We start from the raw sequence: 19,874 nt of genomic DNA on the forward strand, positions 1-19,874 counted from the left end.
GGCCTCTCCTGTTGCGGAGCACAGGCTCCGGACGCGCAGGCTCAGCGGCCATGGCTCACGGGCCTAGCCGCTCCGTGGCTGTGGGTTCTTCCCGGACCGGGGCACGAACCCGTTTCCCCTGCATCGGCAGGCGGACTCTCAACCACTGCGTCACCAGGAAAGCCCCCCCCGCTTTTTGAGCTTAGCCTAGGGGAAGCCACATTCAGTGGTCTCCACAGGGGTGGTGGAGGGGGAAGGGAGGGGAAGACGGAGAGAGAGAACTTGGACCAATGAGGGTGAGAATTAACACATCTGGCTCTCACAAACACAAACCAAGCTGACTGCTGTCATTTAGGGAGGAATACCTGGGTTGGGGAGAGTTGGGGGTGAGGTGGGTGTACACACCCCACAGCTCCCAGCTTACATCTATACTTACTTGAAACAGTAGTGGTAGAAGTCGTGGGGGTAGTCACTGTGGTTGAAGCGGCTACAGTAATGGTGGATATAGTCGTGGCAGCAACCAGGGCCGGAACAGAAGTGACAGGGGTGGTTGCAGCAGGAGGAGTGGGTGTGCTGGAGGCAGCAGTGGTAGTGGTGGTAGATGTGGTTGAGGTGGCAACAGTGGTGGAGGAAGCACTGCTGCCAGAATTAGCCTGTGCTTCCGACACTTTGTTTTCTGGGAGAGCAATTGAGATGAGAGAAAGGAGTCTGAGGAGTTTCTCAGTTAAGAGAGAGCTCCGGCGGATGACTGGGTGTGACAACATGTTCATGAGCTGCCCCAGTGGAGAGGCCTCGAGGCTGTATGGGGAAGTTTCCCCCTCACCACCAGCGCTCACTGGCACTGACTTCACGGAGTTCTTGCCTTTCCGGCTGACATTCATGTTGTCCAGTTTTACCAATAAGTCCCAGAAGTCTGTGCAAATGCCACTGCTCGTGGACTGTGAAGAGCATGGGCTGCAGGCCTGCTTACTGCCCCTCTCCCGATCACTCTCACAGTTTGTTTCTTTGGTCCGCTGCTGTGTGAAGTGGCTGGGAAACACCTGCCAGGAAAGGAAGGACAGGCTTGGTCTAGGAGGTCTACACAGAAAATGTCTTGTGACAAGGAAAGACAACTGGCTCCTAGACTTTCCACTCCTTTGGACAGCTTTAATAACACTGGAGAGATGTAACATAGGAGTTTTATCCAACTGATGTTGTGAAGCAGCCTAGAGAAGCTAACAAAAGCTCTGTAGGGAGACAGACGATTAGCAAACTTTTCTGAGCATCTATCTCTATACTTACAAAATGGGGAGGATACCTACACAGCTGTGCAAAATTGTTGAGATTAGAGGTAATGCATTTTGCATAGTGCCTGGTATAAGGCAGGCCCTCAACAAATGGCAGCAAAGCTTATGAAAAAGAGGACTAAAAAAAAAAAAAAAAAAAAAAAAAAAAAGGACTGAATTAAGTTCTAGGTCCAGCCAGCTCCATCACTTACAAGCCACATGACAAAGCCACTAAAGATTTCTGTATCCCAGCTTCTTCATCTGTAAAATGGGAACCATGCAGACCACTGAGGGTTGTTTGATGGCTGAATGAGACAATGTATAAAAATTGTGAAGAGTGAACACAAAAAACCCACAGAATTATTTACTGGACAATCTCCCAGAAACAATACAGGCCTCAGCACCAATGATGAGGACCTGGTAGCTCCCTCAGAGTTCAGATTTCACCTATGCTATGGCTGACAACCGTCTTCCATCCCCAGGAGTTGGGTTCCTCCAAGCTCCTCACCTTGGCTAATTGAATGAGTGTATCCAGAACGTGTCTGCAGACAACAGGAGCAGCCTGGGGGTGGATGTGGACAGTGGAGCCACTACTTGCATGCTTCTCAGTATGTTTGCGCCCCCCTGAACGCTGGATCTGGAATATATTAGTCCTGCAGCCTAGGGCTGCATCCATGGATACTGAGAGCCAGGAAAGCTGGTTGGAGCTCTTAGACTCCATCTTGTGTAGCAGGTCCAGGGGCCGGTTCTCATGGCTGCTTGACCCACAGCTCTTGCTTGACTTTTTGCCCTTTTCCTCACTTGAGGAGAGCCTGGGTGTTTCAATGCAAAGCTCACTCTCACTGCTGCGCTGCAAGATGGAGAGGAGGCTTCGGATGACCCAGTGGCGGGTCTGGGCATGGTAGCAGAGATTTCTCAGTACTCGATGTAGACGGCTAGTATTGAGCTTCGGCTCATCCACAAAAAGTAGGACCAGGAGACAAGACAGGGCTTCGTGATCCAGGAGGAGCCGTCCTCGGAGGCGTAGGAGAGTGTCCACATTACTGCCAGAAGGCCTGGAACAGACAATGGTTTCTGGGTAATACTTCGGCTAGAGCTCTGGGATCAGGCATAGGCCTAGGGGAGGGGGATGAGCTGGATACATCCCAGGAGGCTTGAGCAGGGAGGGTGTCCAGTCCAAGGACTCTTAAGTATTCTTAATAGTAACAACAGCTGTCCCCCTGAGTGCCTACTATGTTCCAGACACCCTACAATATCTGTAACAGCTTCCTCACGGGGCTCCTGTAAAGACTAGAGAACCACCCAATTCTGAGATGATGAGCAAGGGGCTCAAATAGGTTAAGTGACTTGCCCTACATCACACGACTGAGAAGAGAGCAGAGTTTGCAGCCCAGGTCTGTATCAACTGGTAAAATTGGACTGCCCATAAAGTCCTAAGACACAATGCTTACCTTGGCCTTCTATAGACTACCAGGAGGTTGCCTGCTGAATAGGGACTCATCACTCCACACTCTGGCCTCGTTAATAATGAACTCTTCTGCAGCCTAGATGCTGTAATCTCAAGGCAAGCAGTTCTCACTGTTTTCCTATTTGTGTGGGAGGCAGGTGGCTTTCCTTGTTGTAACCACAGCTAGAGCCTGCTGCCTGCCTACCTTACTTTGTGATTATGGTCTACAGTAGCTACACTAACCAGAAGTGTGGCTTTCTGAAGGGGGAGTCCAAAGATCGGGCTTCCCCATTCATTCAAGTAAACATCCCAGAGAGGTCATTCCGCCTCTCCACCTATAAATAAAGGAAGTTGGACTAGTAGTAGACATGAAAGGTGGTATGGCAAGGAAAAAAAGACAGGCAAAGGGTACCTATTATGGCTGCTGCTACCCCCCATCTGGAAGGTGCCGCCTCTCTGCACGGCAAGCCGAGTGTATTGGACCCCACGGTTGCCACTCAGGCGACTGGTGAAGGCTGGAAGGAAAGAAAAAGGAAACTGAAATTGGGGAGGGGGTGTGCGCTGAGCTGGGTCCAGGTAATACAAAGGGGAACAAAGAGTCTCATGTGGCCAAAGCCAGACATTCCAGAGCCCTCCCACTTGCCTCCCTCTGTACCCGGGCTTCGAAGAATGGCAGAGAGTGCAGAGGTGCTGCTGTGCCCAAAAAGCCGCTCATGCATGAGCTGCCTCTGCCGGGCTTCCTGCTCTCGCCTCAGGGCTTGAGCCTCAGCTGCAATGTCAGGTGGCATCACGGCCAACACGCTGTCCTCCATGTCCTCTAGGACACTACGGCGCAGGTCTGAGGGCAGAGTCTGGATGAAGGTCACAGGGTCCATGGGGGTGTCTGAGCTGGCATTCTGTGCCAGTTCCCGTCGCTGTTGCTCAGCTCTCTGCTGTGCCAGTACCTACAGAACAGGAGGAGTCAATGGGGGCATACCCACAGCCAGGTAGCCTGGCACCACCAGCCCCCCCCGCTCACATACTTCCTCCTGGATGGCTGGAGGCAGGGCGGCCAGGAACTCAGGGCTCACTTCGGTCACACCAGGATTCCCCACCACTGCAGGAGCTGAGCTATTTGTCGAAGGGGCAGTCCGCGTTGGTGGACGAATGCCCAGCTGGTTCTGTAGAACTTCTCGGCGAATGTCATCAGGGAGAGCGGCCAGAAAAGAGGGGTCCACGCCTTCGGGGAGACTAATACCTGAGGGGAGATGCAAGATATGAAGGGACTCTCACTTCTACTGAAGCCTAAAGATGTATTGGATCAAAGAAACCCATGGCCTTGGATGAGCGAGACCAGGTTTCTCTGTCCTCATTTCATGCCAAGGACACAGGGGGCACAGAGAAGGCCCACGCACCCTTCCCTAGGCTCAGAACAGCTCTTGTTCTATGCCAAGTTCTGTGTGTGCACTGTCACTTAACCTTCAACACCCGACCATGTAGCTATCATCACCCTCTCAGTATCAATGAGGATCAGGGAAGTTAAGTAATGGCTCCAGGTCCTAAAAGTAGGAGGTGGCAGAGAGGGGATTTGAGGTAAGATCAGTTTGACTCCAAAGGCCTAGGCTCATTCCACTGTGTAGCATCAGCATCCCCTTACTGCAGGCCCTCCCCCCATATATATGCCACCCGCCATCTGGATGGAACGTTTCGACTGGTGGGCATTTCCATGCCAAGGGTTACTAGAAGCCTAAACAGCCCCAGGATGGCCTGAGCACACATGGAGCTCACCTGCTAGAGGATCTTCTTCTTCACTGCTTGTTGAAGGCAGTGGTTCTTCTAGGATTCCCCGGGAATCTGCTCCAGAAATGGCCACGGCAGAATCTCTGGTGGAAGAACTCTCAGAGGATGCTGGGGTAGAGCTAAAGGAAATCATTTTCAGGTTCTCTGTATTATATTTTCCCACTTATAAAATATTCCTATAGTACCCCTTTTCTCACAGAAACCAAGTTGATTTCCCCAGTATACAAAGCATGTGTACTGGTTACTAAGTATGAACGTGGCTTGAAATACCCACCAACACACCCTGCCCTCCTCTCACTCACACAGTGCTTACCTGTCCTCAGGGGGCTGGGTAGATTCCCCTGATCCATCACTCCTGCCTTGCACTTCTGTCACAACTGGCGGGGCATCCCCAGGAGTGGAGCTGCCTGCTGTGGGCTGCTCAGAACTGCCAGGTGCTGAGGTGTCACCCACAGCTTCCTCCAGGGTGCAGGAAGCCAGGCTGCTGGTGTCCATGGGAGAGCCTTCCAGTTGACTGCTGACAGCTGTCAGAGCATCAGAATCTTCAGCTCTCTCTGGGGAAAGAGAGGCTAGGAGGAAGTCACATGGAGAGGTTAGATCTCTGCTTCGAAGAGGGGGAGGCTGAATTAAGAAGCAGCCAGATCAGACTTCTCACTTCTTCACCTTCACTTCACGCTGGCCTGACGCTCCCCCCTCAATCTCCTTGGCTTTAAAAAACTCAACTCATGCTCTTTCTATTATCTGTTGAACATTTATGGTGTTCCAAGCATGCCTGTGAAACATCTTCTCTAGGCACCCCAGGTAAGGGATCCTGTCGCTTTCAGATTTCCTGCAGGCATCATTTACACAAGCTCTTTGGTTCTGTTTGTCTAAACAAACAAGGTTCCTTTAAGGCAAAACCCCCTACACTCTAAGGTTTTTCCAGAGCACGTCACAGGCAGTATAGTAAAGAGCAGGAACGGCAAACAGGCTTGTTTACCCTGTTGGAACACTGCTGAGAAGAATTTTGAGGCCCCATTTCAAACCAGTGGGAAATAGTGCCATGAGATAAATGGTGTTGGCCAGGATGGGAGAGCTGCTAAGTGTGCGGTCACGTGCTTGCCCATTCCTGGAAATGTTGAAGAAAAGCAAGCTTCAGAGTTACACAGATCTGGATTTTAATCACAGCTCAACCACTTACTGAGTGACCCTGGGCTAATTATTTCACTTCTGAGTTTCAGTTTATTCATGGAGATAACACCCTCTACTTTGGATGATTGTTTTTTAAAGAAGTTAAATAATAAAATAATAAGCATGGCATGATAGCCAGGAACAAAGTGATCACCTCAAACTGTTGGCACCATCACTAGTATCATTAAGACACTCAGATGTATATATAGTCACTTGAGGACACAGAGAAGAAACCTCAACTTTAGCTAAAAAGGTAATGTGCAATATGAGACCCTACTATGAGGGCTTGAGCTTCTACTTTAGAAATTCTCTAAAGCAAGAGAGTAAACAGAAACTACAAAGATGTCCATTTTCCCCCCCTGTTCTACCCCTACCCTCAAACCTTGAAATTCTACTCACTTATAGTGGGAGCTGGGGATAGCTCCATCTGAGTTGTTTCTGCTTCTCCACTTGGCCTTGTGGGACCCAATTCCTCTGGCTCTACAGGCATCAATAGCTGGGTAGAGCTTCCTGCTTCTCCAGTCGGGGACTGCAGCTCTTGAGGAATCTCTCCCAAGGCTGGTGGGGGTGGGAGTGTTGGTTGCTGTTGTGAGGGCTGCAGAGTGACAAGGGTCTCCTTGGGCTCAGATGTAGCTGCATCAGTTGAAGATGGGGTTGTTGGGTAGCTGTCAGGCATGGGAGTCCCATCTTTCTCGGAAAGAACGACAACGGGGTTGTTAAAAGGCAATCAGCCAAGGACTGGGGGAGCCACTCAATCAGCACATGTGGCACGACAAGTATCCCACTCAGTCAGTGATGCAGGATTCCCCTCAGTCACCAACTGCTCCTAGGAACAGCTTGTGGCTGGTCTGGTATACTCAGGATGAGGGCTAAGGCACAGTGCTATCTTAGTCCCAAGAACCAAAAGATCTGACTCTTTGTAGACCCCTAAGAATTAAATCCATTCTGTGCCCTGGGTGGAAGGGGGAGAGTTCAAGTCACTTTATAATACTTGCCTCACCCTACATACCACCTGTCCCCTTCCACCTCCCTTTTCTTGCAGTCCTGATTATCCAAGGAACATCTACAACTCTGTCTGATGGAGGCAATGGTGTTAAGAGTAAATGTGAATATGCAACACACCAGGGAAAGTAGTAAGTTGTATAGTTATCTTCTAATTGGGGCTTAAAATCCCTACCCCACAACAATACAACTTACTACCTCACCCCGCCATGAGCAGAATCCTCTAGCAAGGGCAGCAGGCAAAAGGCCATTTTACCTGATGACAGACCCTTCCAAAGACCTTCTACCAGATTCAGGGCACCAGGACACCTACCCTCTTTCACTGCTTTAAAAAATACTGTGTAGGCTTTGGTACAATCATTTCCCAACTCAAGTGGCAAAGGAGACAGAAGGTATAGGGAAGCAGAAGAAAGTTCTGAGGAAATAGGGGTGGGGGAGACATATAATACCATATGGACCAGTTATTAGAATCACAAAATGGCTACTGACGTTAGGAAAATTAGGAGGAATAGAAAGCATATAGTAGTAATACCATTTAGCCCACCGAGCTACCTTCCCCAAAAGCAGATTGCTCAAGGCAACATTCTTAGACTTTTAGATTCCACAGACCCACGAAATTTATAGAAAAAGGAAAAAATAAAAAGGGACAAGAGACTAACACAGGGTCACCAACTTTTAATTTAGCCAAGAAAAAAAATCCCATTAATATCATTTAATAAAAATATTTTGATACCAAAGAAGTAGGAAACACATAATCTCTGCAATTTGTAATAGTCCTTTAAATTGAACAAACTCAGCTTTTTGAAAAGCTCATTAAACCTCCCTTATTCTGTTCATTTCCACTTAGGACTAGCATTTAGGAACCACTGTCATCAGGTGTTCTCATTATGCACCACACCATGGGGGTCAGTAAAGGCGACAGGACACATGGCCTCACTACACATGCCAGAACACAGTACAGCATAATCAGAATGAGAACCTAAAAACACAGCACGTCGGAGGGGAAGTGCACCACCGTGGGAAAGACAGTAGACTGTATAGTTATCTCCAAGATGGGGTATGACCCTAAAACTATACAATCTACTACCTCATCCCACAGAGCACCAGTGTTCATCTTCAGCCCACTTGGGCCAGCTATTTGGGTCAGGATAAAAAACCAAACAATTAGCAAGAAGGAGAAAAGGGAGGGAGAGTTACCTGAGAGGTTCTGTTCAGTGGAGTCATTTGTCTTAGATGTAGTACACTGCAAAGAAAAGGGACAGACCAATGTGGGACTTTGCAAGCACATGAGATAGAGGTCAACTTTAATAGTTGCCATCTCCCACATATGACACATATGACCTGGATGCAAGATGAGCACTTTAGCATGCAAACATACCTCCAATTTCTCTAATACATACTCATGCTCATGGATTGCTTGGGGACAAGGGAGAAACTGTCAGGGGGCTGACTAAACAATGAGAGGAAAGGATAATAAAAACCACATTGGAGATGGGCTTGGACATAGGACATGACCTGAACACAATCGTTGAGACAAGCAAGAATTTCTCAAAAGTTTCATCTATATATATTTCCCTTCCTTGGGCTCATTTTGTACACTCCGGCTTTTTCAATCATATGCCAGGCTTATTTCCTATCCCTTTACATGTGCTTGAAACAATGTTACCATTTATTAGGCAAAAGTTCTATACAAAGATATTTGTTAGATCAAGCCTGTTATCATAATTGAACATTTCAATATCCTTTGAAATCTGATGCCCTGTTGAGTGAGGTATAATAAAGTCTTTCACTCAAGACTTTTAGTTTCCTTGTATTTTTATCAGCATTTACTTCATTTATTTCAAAGCTATACTATTCAAGGTTCCAGAAGTTTCAGAAAAACCAAAATCATGTTAGAGATTTCACAAATTGAGCCCTAGAAAATGACATGTGGTCATGGGGTTCAGGGTAGGAACGTTTTCTCTGATCTGAAGCCTAAGCCCAACTTATTCAAATGGTGGAATGGAATCATATTGGTAAGGTTTCCCTGACACTTAAGAAGGCAATCCACCGAAACGGAATTGAACCATTAAGAGCATGGGCTTAGTCAAGGTCATTGTTCTTGTCTAGCTGTAGTCACTGAAAGTAGAGACTGTACAGTGTAACTGGTGAGTCAGGAGCTGCTCTGGTTCTGGCTCCAGTTTTCCCCAGCAAAACACCAGAGAAACAATTTTCCCTCTGGGTTTGAATTCTTTTCCCCTAAAAACCATTCAAGTGTACAGTGAATTTGAAGTGGATCATTTCTCAGTTTCAATGTGAACGTCCTTAGAATCTTCAATGACTCTTGGGGCCAGCCACATGTATGCTAAAACCGTGGGAAAGTTAAGGCAGACATAGCCAGAGATGAAACCTCCCAGCTCTTGGGAATCACCTGTGCACTCTGATCCCTGTTCTCCTTATCTTCTTTGCCTTTGTCGGTTATCTTTGTTTCTTCCTCAGCTAGTTGTTTCCTGCGTTTCTCCCGCCTTTCTTCCAGCTCCTCATCCCTCAGGAATTCCAGGTGATTGACAATGGGCACTTTAACAACTGGACCAAAGAAGCAAAGATCGGAGGCTGCTCAGGGGAGGTGGGGGAGAAAGCCAAGAGGCAGAGCTTGGGGCCACAGAGAACTAGGGAAACAACTTTCCATGCACTGTCCCAGCCCTGGAAGACTCACTACTGCCCTGATAACCAAACTGCCACACACCTGAAACACAGTCATGCATGCTCTCAGCATCAAGAACTTTGCATTCCTCTGTCCAACGGGTCAGGGCTGTGGGGATGCTGGACAGGGTCCCTGTAGAGAAACAAAGGAAAGTGAGACTCTTGGCACTGTCATGCATCAATTGATCCAAAAATTGCAGTATTTCCCTAACAGGACCTAATGTCTATCACAAGGTTTGGAACATCATAGGTATCCAGATGTAATACGGTTTTTATTGCCCTTGGCTAAATCACTGAGTGGTTTTGGCTCCTACAAAATGGGATTTCTCCAGGCAGGGCAGATACTGTTCTGCTTTCCCTCAGCAGGGAAAAAGAACCAGACAAACATTACCCTCTCTTTCACCACATAAACTTGCCTGCTTGGCTGGTAGCTGTACTCTGATCATGGAAAAAGTCATCCAGTAGTTCATCATCAGACCGGGCGATGATGTGGACGTCATCGTTGCCCACTAGGAGGCGGGCCCGGCCTCGGCTTTGTAGGGGAAGGCTGCTGCTCAGCTGAAGGATGTCAGCAGCAGCAGAGGGACCAAGCAACCTGTAGGGTGATGGTGGGGTACCATGGTCACTGCACATCCACAGGGGCACTGCAAACTGTTATTGTGAGATCCTTTCTGTATCCTCTACGAAATGCATGACATTATTATGGACCTGATCATATTGCACATTAAGTCTTAGTTACTTTTCTAACTACTCCATCAGTTTGCAAACTTGTTTTGGGCTAAGGCTGCGTATTACTCCATAGTTCCTGGAACACAGTGAGCGTCACTGATAATATCAGGCACTGTGTTAGGGTATAATATCTCTCTTGTATACCCACTACCATCTGTACATTGACCATTATGATACCTATATTCCTTCCTTTCACTTCTAAAATTGTTTCTCCCTAGTGGGAGAAACTCTAAGCCAAAGGGCAGGGATCCTGTCCTGACCATACCTTAAGTGCTAAGTGTTTGGCATATGAGATGCTTAGTCACTGCTGAATGTATATACAGGACACTTAAGCAGAAGAACATGTTATACAATTTGTTATTCTCCCAAAGGCTGCACATATAATCCACAAAGAAACAGGACAAATACATTATCTGTGTGTGTGACAAGAGCATTATCCCCCCAGGTCAAGATAATGCTGAAGCTCACTGAGCCCAACAATCTTCCTTGTAACTCACCTCTGGAGTATAAGAGGAGGATTGGGCTGACGATTCCCAGGGTAGTGAACGTGAATGGTGTGGCCTGTGTTGGCCGTCAGCTGCCTCAGGGTCCTCTGACTGCGCCCAATGCCCTGGGTGAGACGCGTTGTAGAAGAGCCACTTCCCAGCGTCAGGGAACTGTGGTCTGCATGGCGTACCATCAGTGGGTGGGTGGTAGGGATATTTCCTGGGGATGGGGGGATGTCTGCTGCAAGGACAGTATGCAAATGGGTAAGTGCCAAAAAGAAATTTCTTCTATGGTTGTTCAAGCAGAACCATGTCTCCTGGGCCTTACTTCCTCACACGGAAACCTGAGCTTTGTCCTTTCTCCCTCATTCCCATGCCTCATCTATGATCACTGACACTACCATGGCTTATGCCACCATCTCTCACCTAGATACTGCAACAGCCTCCTAAATAGTACCTTCTCCCAATCCATTCTCTATACTAAGCCACAGTGATGCTTGTAGGCCCCTAAGAAACATGCTGTTCTCTCCACCTTGACGACTCCTCTCCCCCTTCTTCATCTGTACTTTTGTTCTTGGCTTAGATATCACTTTTTCTGATTCTACAAATGGGCCTAAAAACCCTTTACTCTGTGCTTTCTTACCATACTACAATGTAGTGCCTGCTCACTCATAATTCCTAATAGACCATAAGCTCCTATGAGGGAAAAGGACTGTTTTCTTTTTTATTGCCGTATCCCTAGCACCTAGGACACAGTAGGCACTCCTCAAATATTTGTTCAATTTGCTGAATGGACAGAGGCTCAACTTAATAAGAAAGATTGATGGAAATCACAAAAATGCAAAGAAAATCAGAATAGAAAGTATCTTGAAAATTATGTAATCCACCCCATTTTTTTTTCTTTTCACATTTTTCATTTACAGGTGACAAACTGAGGCTCAAAGGTGACAAACTGAGGCTCAAAGAGGTAAGAGACTACTTGGCCAAGACAACAGACCAGAACAGTTCAGTGTTTTCTGCTATACCATGCTTGTGATTTGGGAGTAAAGACCTGCCTTCTCAAGACAGCTTGATTTTAAGAACTGGATGCTAAAAAGGGAACTCTGACGTTGATGGGGGAAGAGAGAAGAGATTCACTCTCTCCTCCGAAAAGATGCATTTTTGATGAACAGAGTGAATGTGTTCAAATCTACTCCCCAATGCCAAGCTCAAAGGTGTCTACCCAAACTCTCAAGATCCAGTGTTACAGACATAAGGATTAGTGATTGCCCTATCACTGTAGAGTACACATGGGTGCCTGATGCAGTCAGCCTTGGTCTCACTTTTTTTTTTTAATTCAAGCAAACCATCAAGTTGTTCAGGCTCTAAAATGGCTGGCTGCCTGTTTACTGAGGTGGAGAGAACAAAAGGAGCCTCTCACAATTCCTCCTTCTAGGTATACACTTACTGAGAGAGATGGATTCAGATATCCCTTGCCCCAGGAAGTTGGCATAAGAAAAGAGGTGCTTTCTGTATCAGACTGATAGCTGCTCTAGTTCAGGGTATAAGAATCAAGAGATAAAACCCAGCTGAGCCCCTGTGTCTTACTAGCACTGGAGAACATGTTGTCAAACTCAATGATGAGATCATCCTCCCGGTCAAAGCGCTCAAATCGGACCAAGGGAGAAGCGTTCATATCAGGGTAATCCTCATCCAATTCCATTTCAGAGCCATCGTCGTCATCGTCTTCATCTCCCTCTTCACCTTCATCATCCTCCTTAAGGGGAAAATAGGAGATGGAGAATTGCTGGAGGTAAGGATTTTCTGAAGTCTGGTGTCATGGCCACATTTGCACATGAGGGAGGGAGGCGCTGAGGCTAGCAACCCAGACTGTTGGTTTTCTCCAGCTGTGTGTTCCCATGGAAGAGGATGTCTGAACCAACCCAAACACAGTCCCCCCTCACCTGATCATCTTCCTCATCTTCCTCCTCCTCCTCCTCTTCATCCTGACTATCATCCTCATCCTCGTTACTGCCACTGCTGTCCTCTTCCTGAGTGTGCTCCTCCTCATCCTCAGGGTCCAGGATATTCATGGAATCTAAAACAAAGGGAGCACATTGGAGGACTATACTGAGTAGCTAGAAAACAGGCTACTGTGCAGGCCAGCAGATTGAGTGGGAAGGCGATGGGGTATTTGACTCTAGGAGAGGAAGAACCAGATCTGGGGTGATGTACAGACTTAGTGAGCCAGCCTCGATTTCCTGAGAGTGCCAACCAATGCATCAATATGCTGAGCCATGCGGCTGAATGTGGAGGCTGGCTATAGGCTGGTGCTTGAGGAGCCATGGTCTAGGATTTGGCCAAGTCTGTTGGTGCCCCCTTGCCTTTCCAGCCCTACTTTGCTACTGACTGCATCCTGTTGGTAAGAAGGAATCTGGAGCGATGATAGCAGGTGGGTGAGAAGAAAGCGAACCAAGTAAGAAGTGACAAACTTTTGGGCAAGCAGTAGTTAACATGTTATTTGAAAAACTGGCTGAGGATAAAGTGGATGGTGTATGTCAGCGCATGCAGACAGATGCTTCCTTATTCTGCACATGTGGGCAGCTGCCTCCAGGAAAACCCTAGTATAGTGTCTGTCAGACGTGCAGGGCAAGAAGGGAGGCCTTTCCGGCCTCGGCACTCTCACCTTCTCGGTTGGCCTGCAAGGTGGAAGCTTGGCTGAGGTTGGAAGGAGCTTCATCCATCAGCACGTCCTCTTGTGATTCATCCTCTCCACTTCTGCTCACTGAAGGTTACAGAGCAGAGCCTTCACTGAACAACAGAGGACTTCCCTTTCCAGATTGGGTGGGCCTAAAGTAGCTATGTACACCCAGCAGATATCCACTTTCTTTTTGGATGAGGAAGACCTGGGCTCTCTGCTGTTGACTAGCTAGGTGAGCTTGGCCAGTCACTTTACCTGTCTGAGTCTCAGTTTCCTCATCTGTAAAATGGGATGATCACATCTGCCCTGCCAATCCCACTAACTGTGAAACCACAGAGGATAATGGGTGTGAAAAAGCCTTGTCAAGTTTAAGAATACATGTCTACTTCTGTTTATCCTTTGATTTTCTTCATCAATAAAATAAAAACAAGTAACATATACCCTTGGAGCCAGGTGACAGTAGAGTACCTTTGTTGTTTTTCCTGAGTTGTAAAAAGCAACTTTTTTACAACTCAGCTGTAAAAGTTGTAAAAGATCCTTAGGGAATGATCACTCTTTTTACACTACTGAGACTTGGAGGCAGAAAGCTCCTGGATTCACTGAAGAACTGAAAGGAAAGCATTTTCTCACCCTACAGCCTCTACAGCCTCCTCTAGGCCTCCATGAATAAACACTCTTGATGTGCCTGATGTATTATCTATACTGATGGCCACCCCCGCCACCTCCCCCACACAGGCAACACTTCAGACCAGCCACAGGTCTGTAGATGGCTTGTGAATTTCTCATCTGTTAAGACTGTCAACATCAAGACAAGCAGCAATCTAGGCTGGCTATGAGCCCTTAGGCAGAGCTGAGCAAGCAGATGATGAGAAAAAGGGTCCTCCCGAGAGAGACTGAGGCAAAGGAAGAGGCTATACTCAGTTCTGGGGCTCTCACCTATAATTGTACTGTTCCCAGATCCGCCATCCCTCTCAAGCAACTCATCTATCAGGTCCTCCAGCTCATTCTCAACCTGGAGAGAAATAGAACATATATATGGATGCACACAAGTCTATCATTGTGCTGGTGCTCAACCCTAAAAAAAGCCAGCAAGGGAGCATACATTTCTAGGATAATATGTGACAGAGGATGTTATATAAACACCACACACTTGGTGCTAAGAGCACAGCAACTACCACGTGCTGCCAATCCACACTCAGACTGTCCTTCAAATGGGTCCATCCCAGGTATCTGAGACCAGATTAAGTCTTTATATTCTTCAGGAATTCAGGAATACATGCAGATCTCCTTAGAGCTAGCAGCTCAGTACTGTAGGCCCCATTTCTTACCATTGCTACCAGCTCCAGAAATTACAATGCTTTCTTTAGGGTCTGTAGAAGACTGCCATTTGAATGCCCCAGTGAGAGCTGGTGCTATAGGCACAACAGTGATGTTAAGGAGCGTCCATTAATGACCAGAACCAAGTAAATCAAAGACCCTGGGCCCAAAGGGCTCAGGCCAGCTTTCTATATCAACATTTCACCCGTGCCTATGTTTTCTTGTTGGGATCTACTCCATTTTATAGATAGTATATGGCATCCTGGCTCTGCACCCACCCCTCATTTAATACAATTCAAACACATTTACTGAGCATCTACTAAGCATTATCATCTGTGCTCCTCTGCAAAATAGACAAATGCATTTAGGCAAGGATCTAAAGTACTCACCCACCCACACCACTTGGGGGTTTGGTTCAGCACCACAACAGGGGTATGCTGGGTGATCTGCCTCCCTACCTGCATCTCTTGTGAACTGAGCACCTCAGGCTGCCCAGCAATCACCACTGAGTCGGTTTCAGCCTCCCCATCCATGATATCCCCATCTGCCACCTCTGTCTGAGTGACATCATGATCCTCCTCCTGCACTTCTGCTTCCCCAGGCTCGCCTGAAACAATCAACCAACCAGCAAAATAATCAAAGGGTGCCTATGTGCAGGGCACCATGAGACAAGCGTAAGACAGTGAGGTCCCTTCCCTGGGCAAAGTTACAAGTTCTCAGAGAATAAATGAATGGGTGACAAAGGAAAAGACAAGGCTACGTGTGAGGATAGCCAAATAAGGCTGCAATTTTAAGGAATTCTTTGTGGGGCAGATTCCCACGCCACTATGACAGATCTGTGGAAGGCCAGCAAGTTCCCAGGGAAACAATACCAAGCTAGAACAGTTGTGATGCCATGCCCATAAAATAACTACACCCACCCGGCCAGCTCTCCAGTCCATTGGCTGATTCCCTACCTGGGTCCTGTTGGTTGCTATTAGAGTCCTGAGCAGCTCCTTGGGCATCCTGCTCAGACTTGCTCTTGCTAGAAGCGCTCTTGCTGCCAAAAAGGCTACTGGGCTGGTTCACAATCCGGGAAAGTGTTTCCAAAGGCTTCAGAGCAGCATTGACTGTGTTGGCCATGTTGGGACTGAAATAAAGGAAGATACAGAGATGAACTGAGCACAGAAATCCACACTAAAAGGAACCAAGGCTCATCAGAGTAACAACTGATCCCAGGAACGGGACATGGAAGGTACAAGGTGAGCCTGAGACATCTTGTTGTGCCAGAAGGCCTTCAAAAGCAAGAAGGCTTTAAAAAATTAATGGGGTCATTACCACAGGCCAAATCTTAGCATCAAAAAGAATAATGATGGTAATGGATTATAACACATTAAATATAATCTGCAGCCACAGGGATACAAAATGCAGGCAGAAAGAGGTCTTCATTATATAAGAACGCCAGCTAATAAACAGGAATGAGAGAATCAGAAAACTATCACTGCAGCCAGCAATGTTAAGTGATCTATGTAAAGACTACTAGTGAATGCTAAAACTACTGAGTTAAAAATCTTCAGGGCATAGGATATTCACATGATCGTCACGTGAACTCAAAGCATCACCTCACGGATAATTTGTTAATACAAAGTGGAACTCTAACCATTAACTATGTGATCAAACTTAGCATCACCCAATAATGGGACAAATTGGCATTATGCGTCTCCTGATGTAATGCACTGAGAAAGGCAAACATCACCTATGTAGTATTCTTGCCAAAAAAGTTTACCCTGAACCTAACCATAAGGAAGCCAATTAGACAAATCCAGACTATGGGATGTTCTATAAGACATTTGACCTTCTGGACTCTTCAAAACAGTCAAATATCAAAAAAATAAGAGACACGTGGCAATAAAATGCAATGAATGATGCTCTCTGGATCTTGGATCAATACACTCTCCCCCAGCATATAAAGACATTCTTGGGAATAATTGGAGATAGATGAATATGAAGTACATAGTGAGTATTATTATATTAATGGTAAGCTTCTTAGAGGTGATTACGGTATTTTAGCTATGTAATGGAATGTTTGTTCTTAGGAGACACATGCTGAAGTATTCAGAGGTTAAGCATCACGTTTATAACAAATTTCAAAGGATTTACCTCACGAAAAGAGGAGGGGGGAACTAAAGCAAATAGGACAGAATGCTAACCACTGGTTAATCTAGGTGAGACATACAGTGCTCATTATACAGTGAGCTCAAAATTTTTAAACATTAAAAAAAAACTGATGAGGTTGTTTTCAAAAGAACAAAGAAGTCAGTCTCAAGAGGTTCCACAAGCCCAAAGGTGTAATGAAAAAGAATGTGAAGGATGAGCATGAAAAGAAGGATAACTGTAGTGATCCAAGTAATTCAATCAGATTTTAAAAATCAAGGAAAATTCATGAGTCCATAATACTACACAGAAAATAGAAAGCCAGAGCTTGTATTTGAGGTGGAGTTTAACCCATTTTTGACTTTACTCTGAAAATTGGTGACTGAAGGGAAAAAATTAAGTTTTTATCCTGGCTTTTTAGTAGGAACTGTATTATAGGGTAACCAACTTTCCCTCTTGAACTGGAGCTATAATCACAGAAATATAGCAGCTAATAATGTAGAAGGAATGACAAATTACAAAGCTGTCATTGATAATCCTCTAAGAAATTAAAAGACGCAGGCAAGGATTATCAACTGGTGTTAAGACCATTAATTAGATATATGGTTGATAGGGAACTAGACATCTGTACAGTGCTGAAGTAATAACACTGTTTATTTTGTAGTAAGAAGGAGGAAAATATAACAGTACAATGATGATTATCACTCTACCCTAGTGGTCAATCTTATCATGATTAATGGTAATTCAAAGAGATGCATCTCCCCATGATACAATATGAAATGTACATCATCTATGATATATCCTAGCCAAATAATGTTTAAATTGCTCCATTAAGCCTCAACCTCTAAGTTTACAGCAAACAGGGAGTAAAAGCAACAAGTTAAACTACACTGTGTGGAACCAAGTGGACCAAATCTAGGAAAACATTCTGCAGGTCTGATCACTTCAATAAATTCGTTCATGAACAACAGCAATAAAATGAAGAACAAAAAATTAAGGACCTGTATTAGAATAACAGAGACTCAGAGGACATAACCAGATATAATACAAGGTCCATAATAATCTTACAATAATTAAGAGGGGGGAAGCTTGGGAAAAAAACTACTGATACAGACCAACTCATGAGTTTGCGGCAAATGAGAGAATTAAGGCCCAAAAAAAGGAATGAGCCTTGCTTAAAAGCAACAATACTAAGAACTCAGGTTCCCACCTACACCCAAACTCTTCCTATCACACTGGCTGCTAATTACTTATCTGGCAAGGATACATGAAATACTAGGCAAATGGACAAGTATGAAGCACGATTAAGGAGAGGGCAAAAGCCTGGTGCTGGAGGTCAGGAATAATTTTACCTGGACAGGTCCAGGCTGTGAGGCACTCTGGCCAGGTCATTAACCAGTCCCTTCTTCAGGAAGAGTCGAATGATGTTGTTCATGCCATTGTGTTGGGTCTTGGCTGTTGCACTGCTGTAGAAACTGGAGGTGGAGGGGCAGGACTCCATGATAGTACTGATGATACACATCACTGCCTGAAGCCTAAGAGAGAAGTTTGACATCTCTATCATGTGAATACAGACCATTCTTAGGCTACGTCTTCACTAACTTGCCTCAGATAACCCTCCTGGTTTCTTTTGTGTTTCCTTCTGGAAGTAACATCTAAACAGGTAAGAAAGAACTCACTCCCTGGGTGGAGGCATTCTTCATTTTCTTTAAACATAATTTGAAAAAGTAAAGTTGAATAACCCCCTCAACTTCTTGCTTGAAGACCCTAGAAATATAATGAAAACATCCCTTTGTTTTCTCTAAGCCGTTTACCCACCTCCTCCAAGTGTCATTAGTGCTTTGGGTATTTTTTAGCACTAGAACTATCTGAGAGAACCAGAGAATGTACAGTGCCAGTATGACCAGAACTCTTGTTCAAATGCAAGGAATCCATGGGACAAGAATGAAGTTAGGGGAGGCTACTGGTTATTAGCACTAAGTCAGGCATGGATTTTACCTGGCATGTTTCTCTGTACTCTCAGCCATAGCCAGTGCCCTTCCCAGGGCTGCTTTTACTTCATTCACAAGGGCCACCTGGGCATCCGTGCCACTCCCTGCGGCAGCCAGGCTTGCGAGGAATAGGCGGGCCAGGGCAGGTGTGTCCTTGTCTTCTGCATTCTGGGTATGTGGGAGGAGGTGGTCCAGGACAAAGGCTAGCACACTGCAGTCCTGAAAAGTCATTAATCATGACATTTACTCACAAGCACAATTATGTCATACTGTTTGCACATCAACAAGGTACACGCACACAGAACTGATCCTTGGAGTCATCCAGTCAATGATTATCAGGCCCACTTTATAGATGAAAAAACCAAGACTTAAAGGTGCAAGCCAAGTGAGTAACAAATCTCGAGTTTATGCTTCCAAATTCTATTCATTTTTCAAAAGTTTACACATCTTCATTAATCTGAGGCCTAAAGAAATGTGGCTTGCCAAAGAACTCAAGTCAATGGCGATGATTCAAACCTTGATCCCTAATTCAGTGCTACAATTACTCCAGTTTCTAATTAAATTGTAGTATTTACTGAAACCTACAATGTGCCCAGGACCCTGGGCTAAAAATTGGCAGGGGTTGAATGAGAAACACACAGCACAGTCACAGATATGGATAGCAGAAATAGTTAATGCAGGGTTACTTAAAATAGCAAAAAAGGCCCAATAACAGGGAAGGAAATTAAGTCAGACTTTCCCTCCCCCTCTAAAAATGATTTCTGCCCTGATAATTCTTTATCTTAGAAAGAAACTTAGTTCTGTTGTCATTCAAGTAGATTTTGGATCAAAACGCAGTGGCGATTTTGGAACTAGATAGAGATGATGGTTGCACGACACTGAATGTAAGATGCCACTCAACTGTATACTTTAAGATACTTAGTTTTATGTGCATTTTACCTCAATTTAAAAAATGCATTGAAGGGACCTCCCTGGTGGTCAAGTGGTTAAGACTCCGTGCTCCCAATGCAGGGGGCCTGGGTTCGAGCCCTGGTCAGGGAACTAGATCCTGCATGCTGCAACTAAAAGAGCCCGTGTGCCGCAAGAAAGACCTGGCGCAGCCAAATAAATATTTTTAAAAAATGCATTGAAGAATTCTAGGCTCGGGCTTCCCTGGTGGCGCAGTGGTTGAGAGTCCGCCTGCCGATGCAGGGGACTTGGGTTCGTGCCCCGGTC

The 19,874-nt window shown here is 45.8% G+C and overlaps 1 protein-coding gene across 1 annotated transcript in view; it reads right to left on the reverse strand.

The window, feature by feature from the left end:
• Nucleotides 1-19,874, reverse strand: part of HUWE1 (HECT, UBA and WWE domain containing E3 ubiquitin protein ligase 1) — a 145,004-nt gene that overhangs the window by 12,474 nt on the left and 112,656 nt on the right. Inside the window, exons 51-69 of the mRNA XM_007119919.4 lie at nt 15,492-15,664; nt 14,994-15,142; nt 14,155-14,230; nt 13,204-13,302; nt 12,482-12,615; nt 12,126-12,294; nt 10,551-10,779; nt 9,741-9,919; nt 9,368-9,457; nt 9,053-9,207; nt 7,840-7,885; nt 6,040-6,327; nt 4,784-5,039; nt 4,459-4,589; nt 3,714-3,928; nt 3,347-3,635; nt 3,104-3,206; nt 1,753-2,299; nt 416-1,019 (exon numbers count right to left, since the gene is read on the reverse strand). Of these exons, the coding sequence (XP_007119981.1) occupies nt 416-1,019; nt 1,753-2,299; nt 3,104-3,206; nt 3,347-3,635; nt 3,714-3,928; nt 4,459-4,589; nt 4,784-5,039; nt 6,040-6,327; nt 7,840-7,885; nt 9,053-9,207; nt 9,368-9,457; nt 9,741-9,919; nt 10,551-10,779; nt 12,126-12,294; nt 12,482-12,615; nt 13,204-13,302; nt 14,155-14,230; nt 14,994-15,142; nt 15,492-15,664 (3,932 nt within the window). The remainder of the gene's footprint in view (nt 1-415; nt 1,020-1,752; nt 2,300-3,103; nt 3,207-3,346; nt 3,636-3,713; nt 3,929-4,458; nt 4,590-4,783; nt 5,040-6,039; nt 6,328-7,839; nt 7,886-9,052; nt 9,208-9,367; nt 9,458-9,740; nt 9,920-10,550; nt 10,780-12,125; nt 12,295-12,481; nt 12,616-13,203; nt 13,303-14,154; nt 14,231-14,993; nt 15,143-15,491; nt 15,665-19,874) is intronic.

This window comes from Physeter macrocephalus, chromosome 21 (genome assembly GCF_002837175.3).
Source record: "Physeter macrocephalus isolate SW-GA chromosome 21, ASM283717v5, whole genome shotgun sequence".
Lineage (NCBI taxonomy): Eukaryota > Metazoa > Chordata > Mammalia > Artiodactyla > Physeteridae > Physeter > Physeter macrocephalus.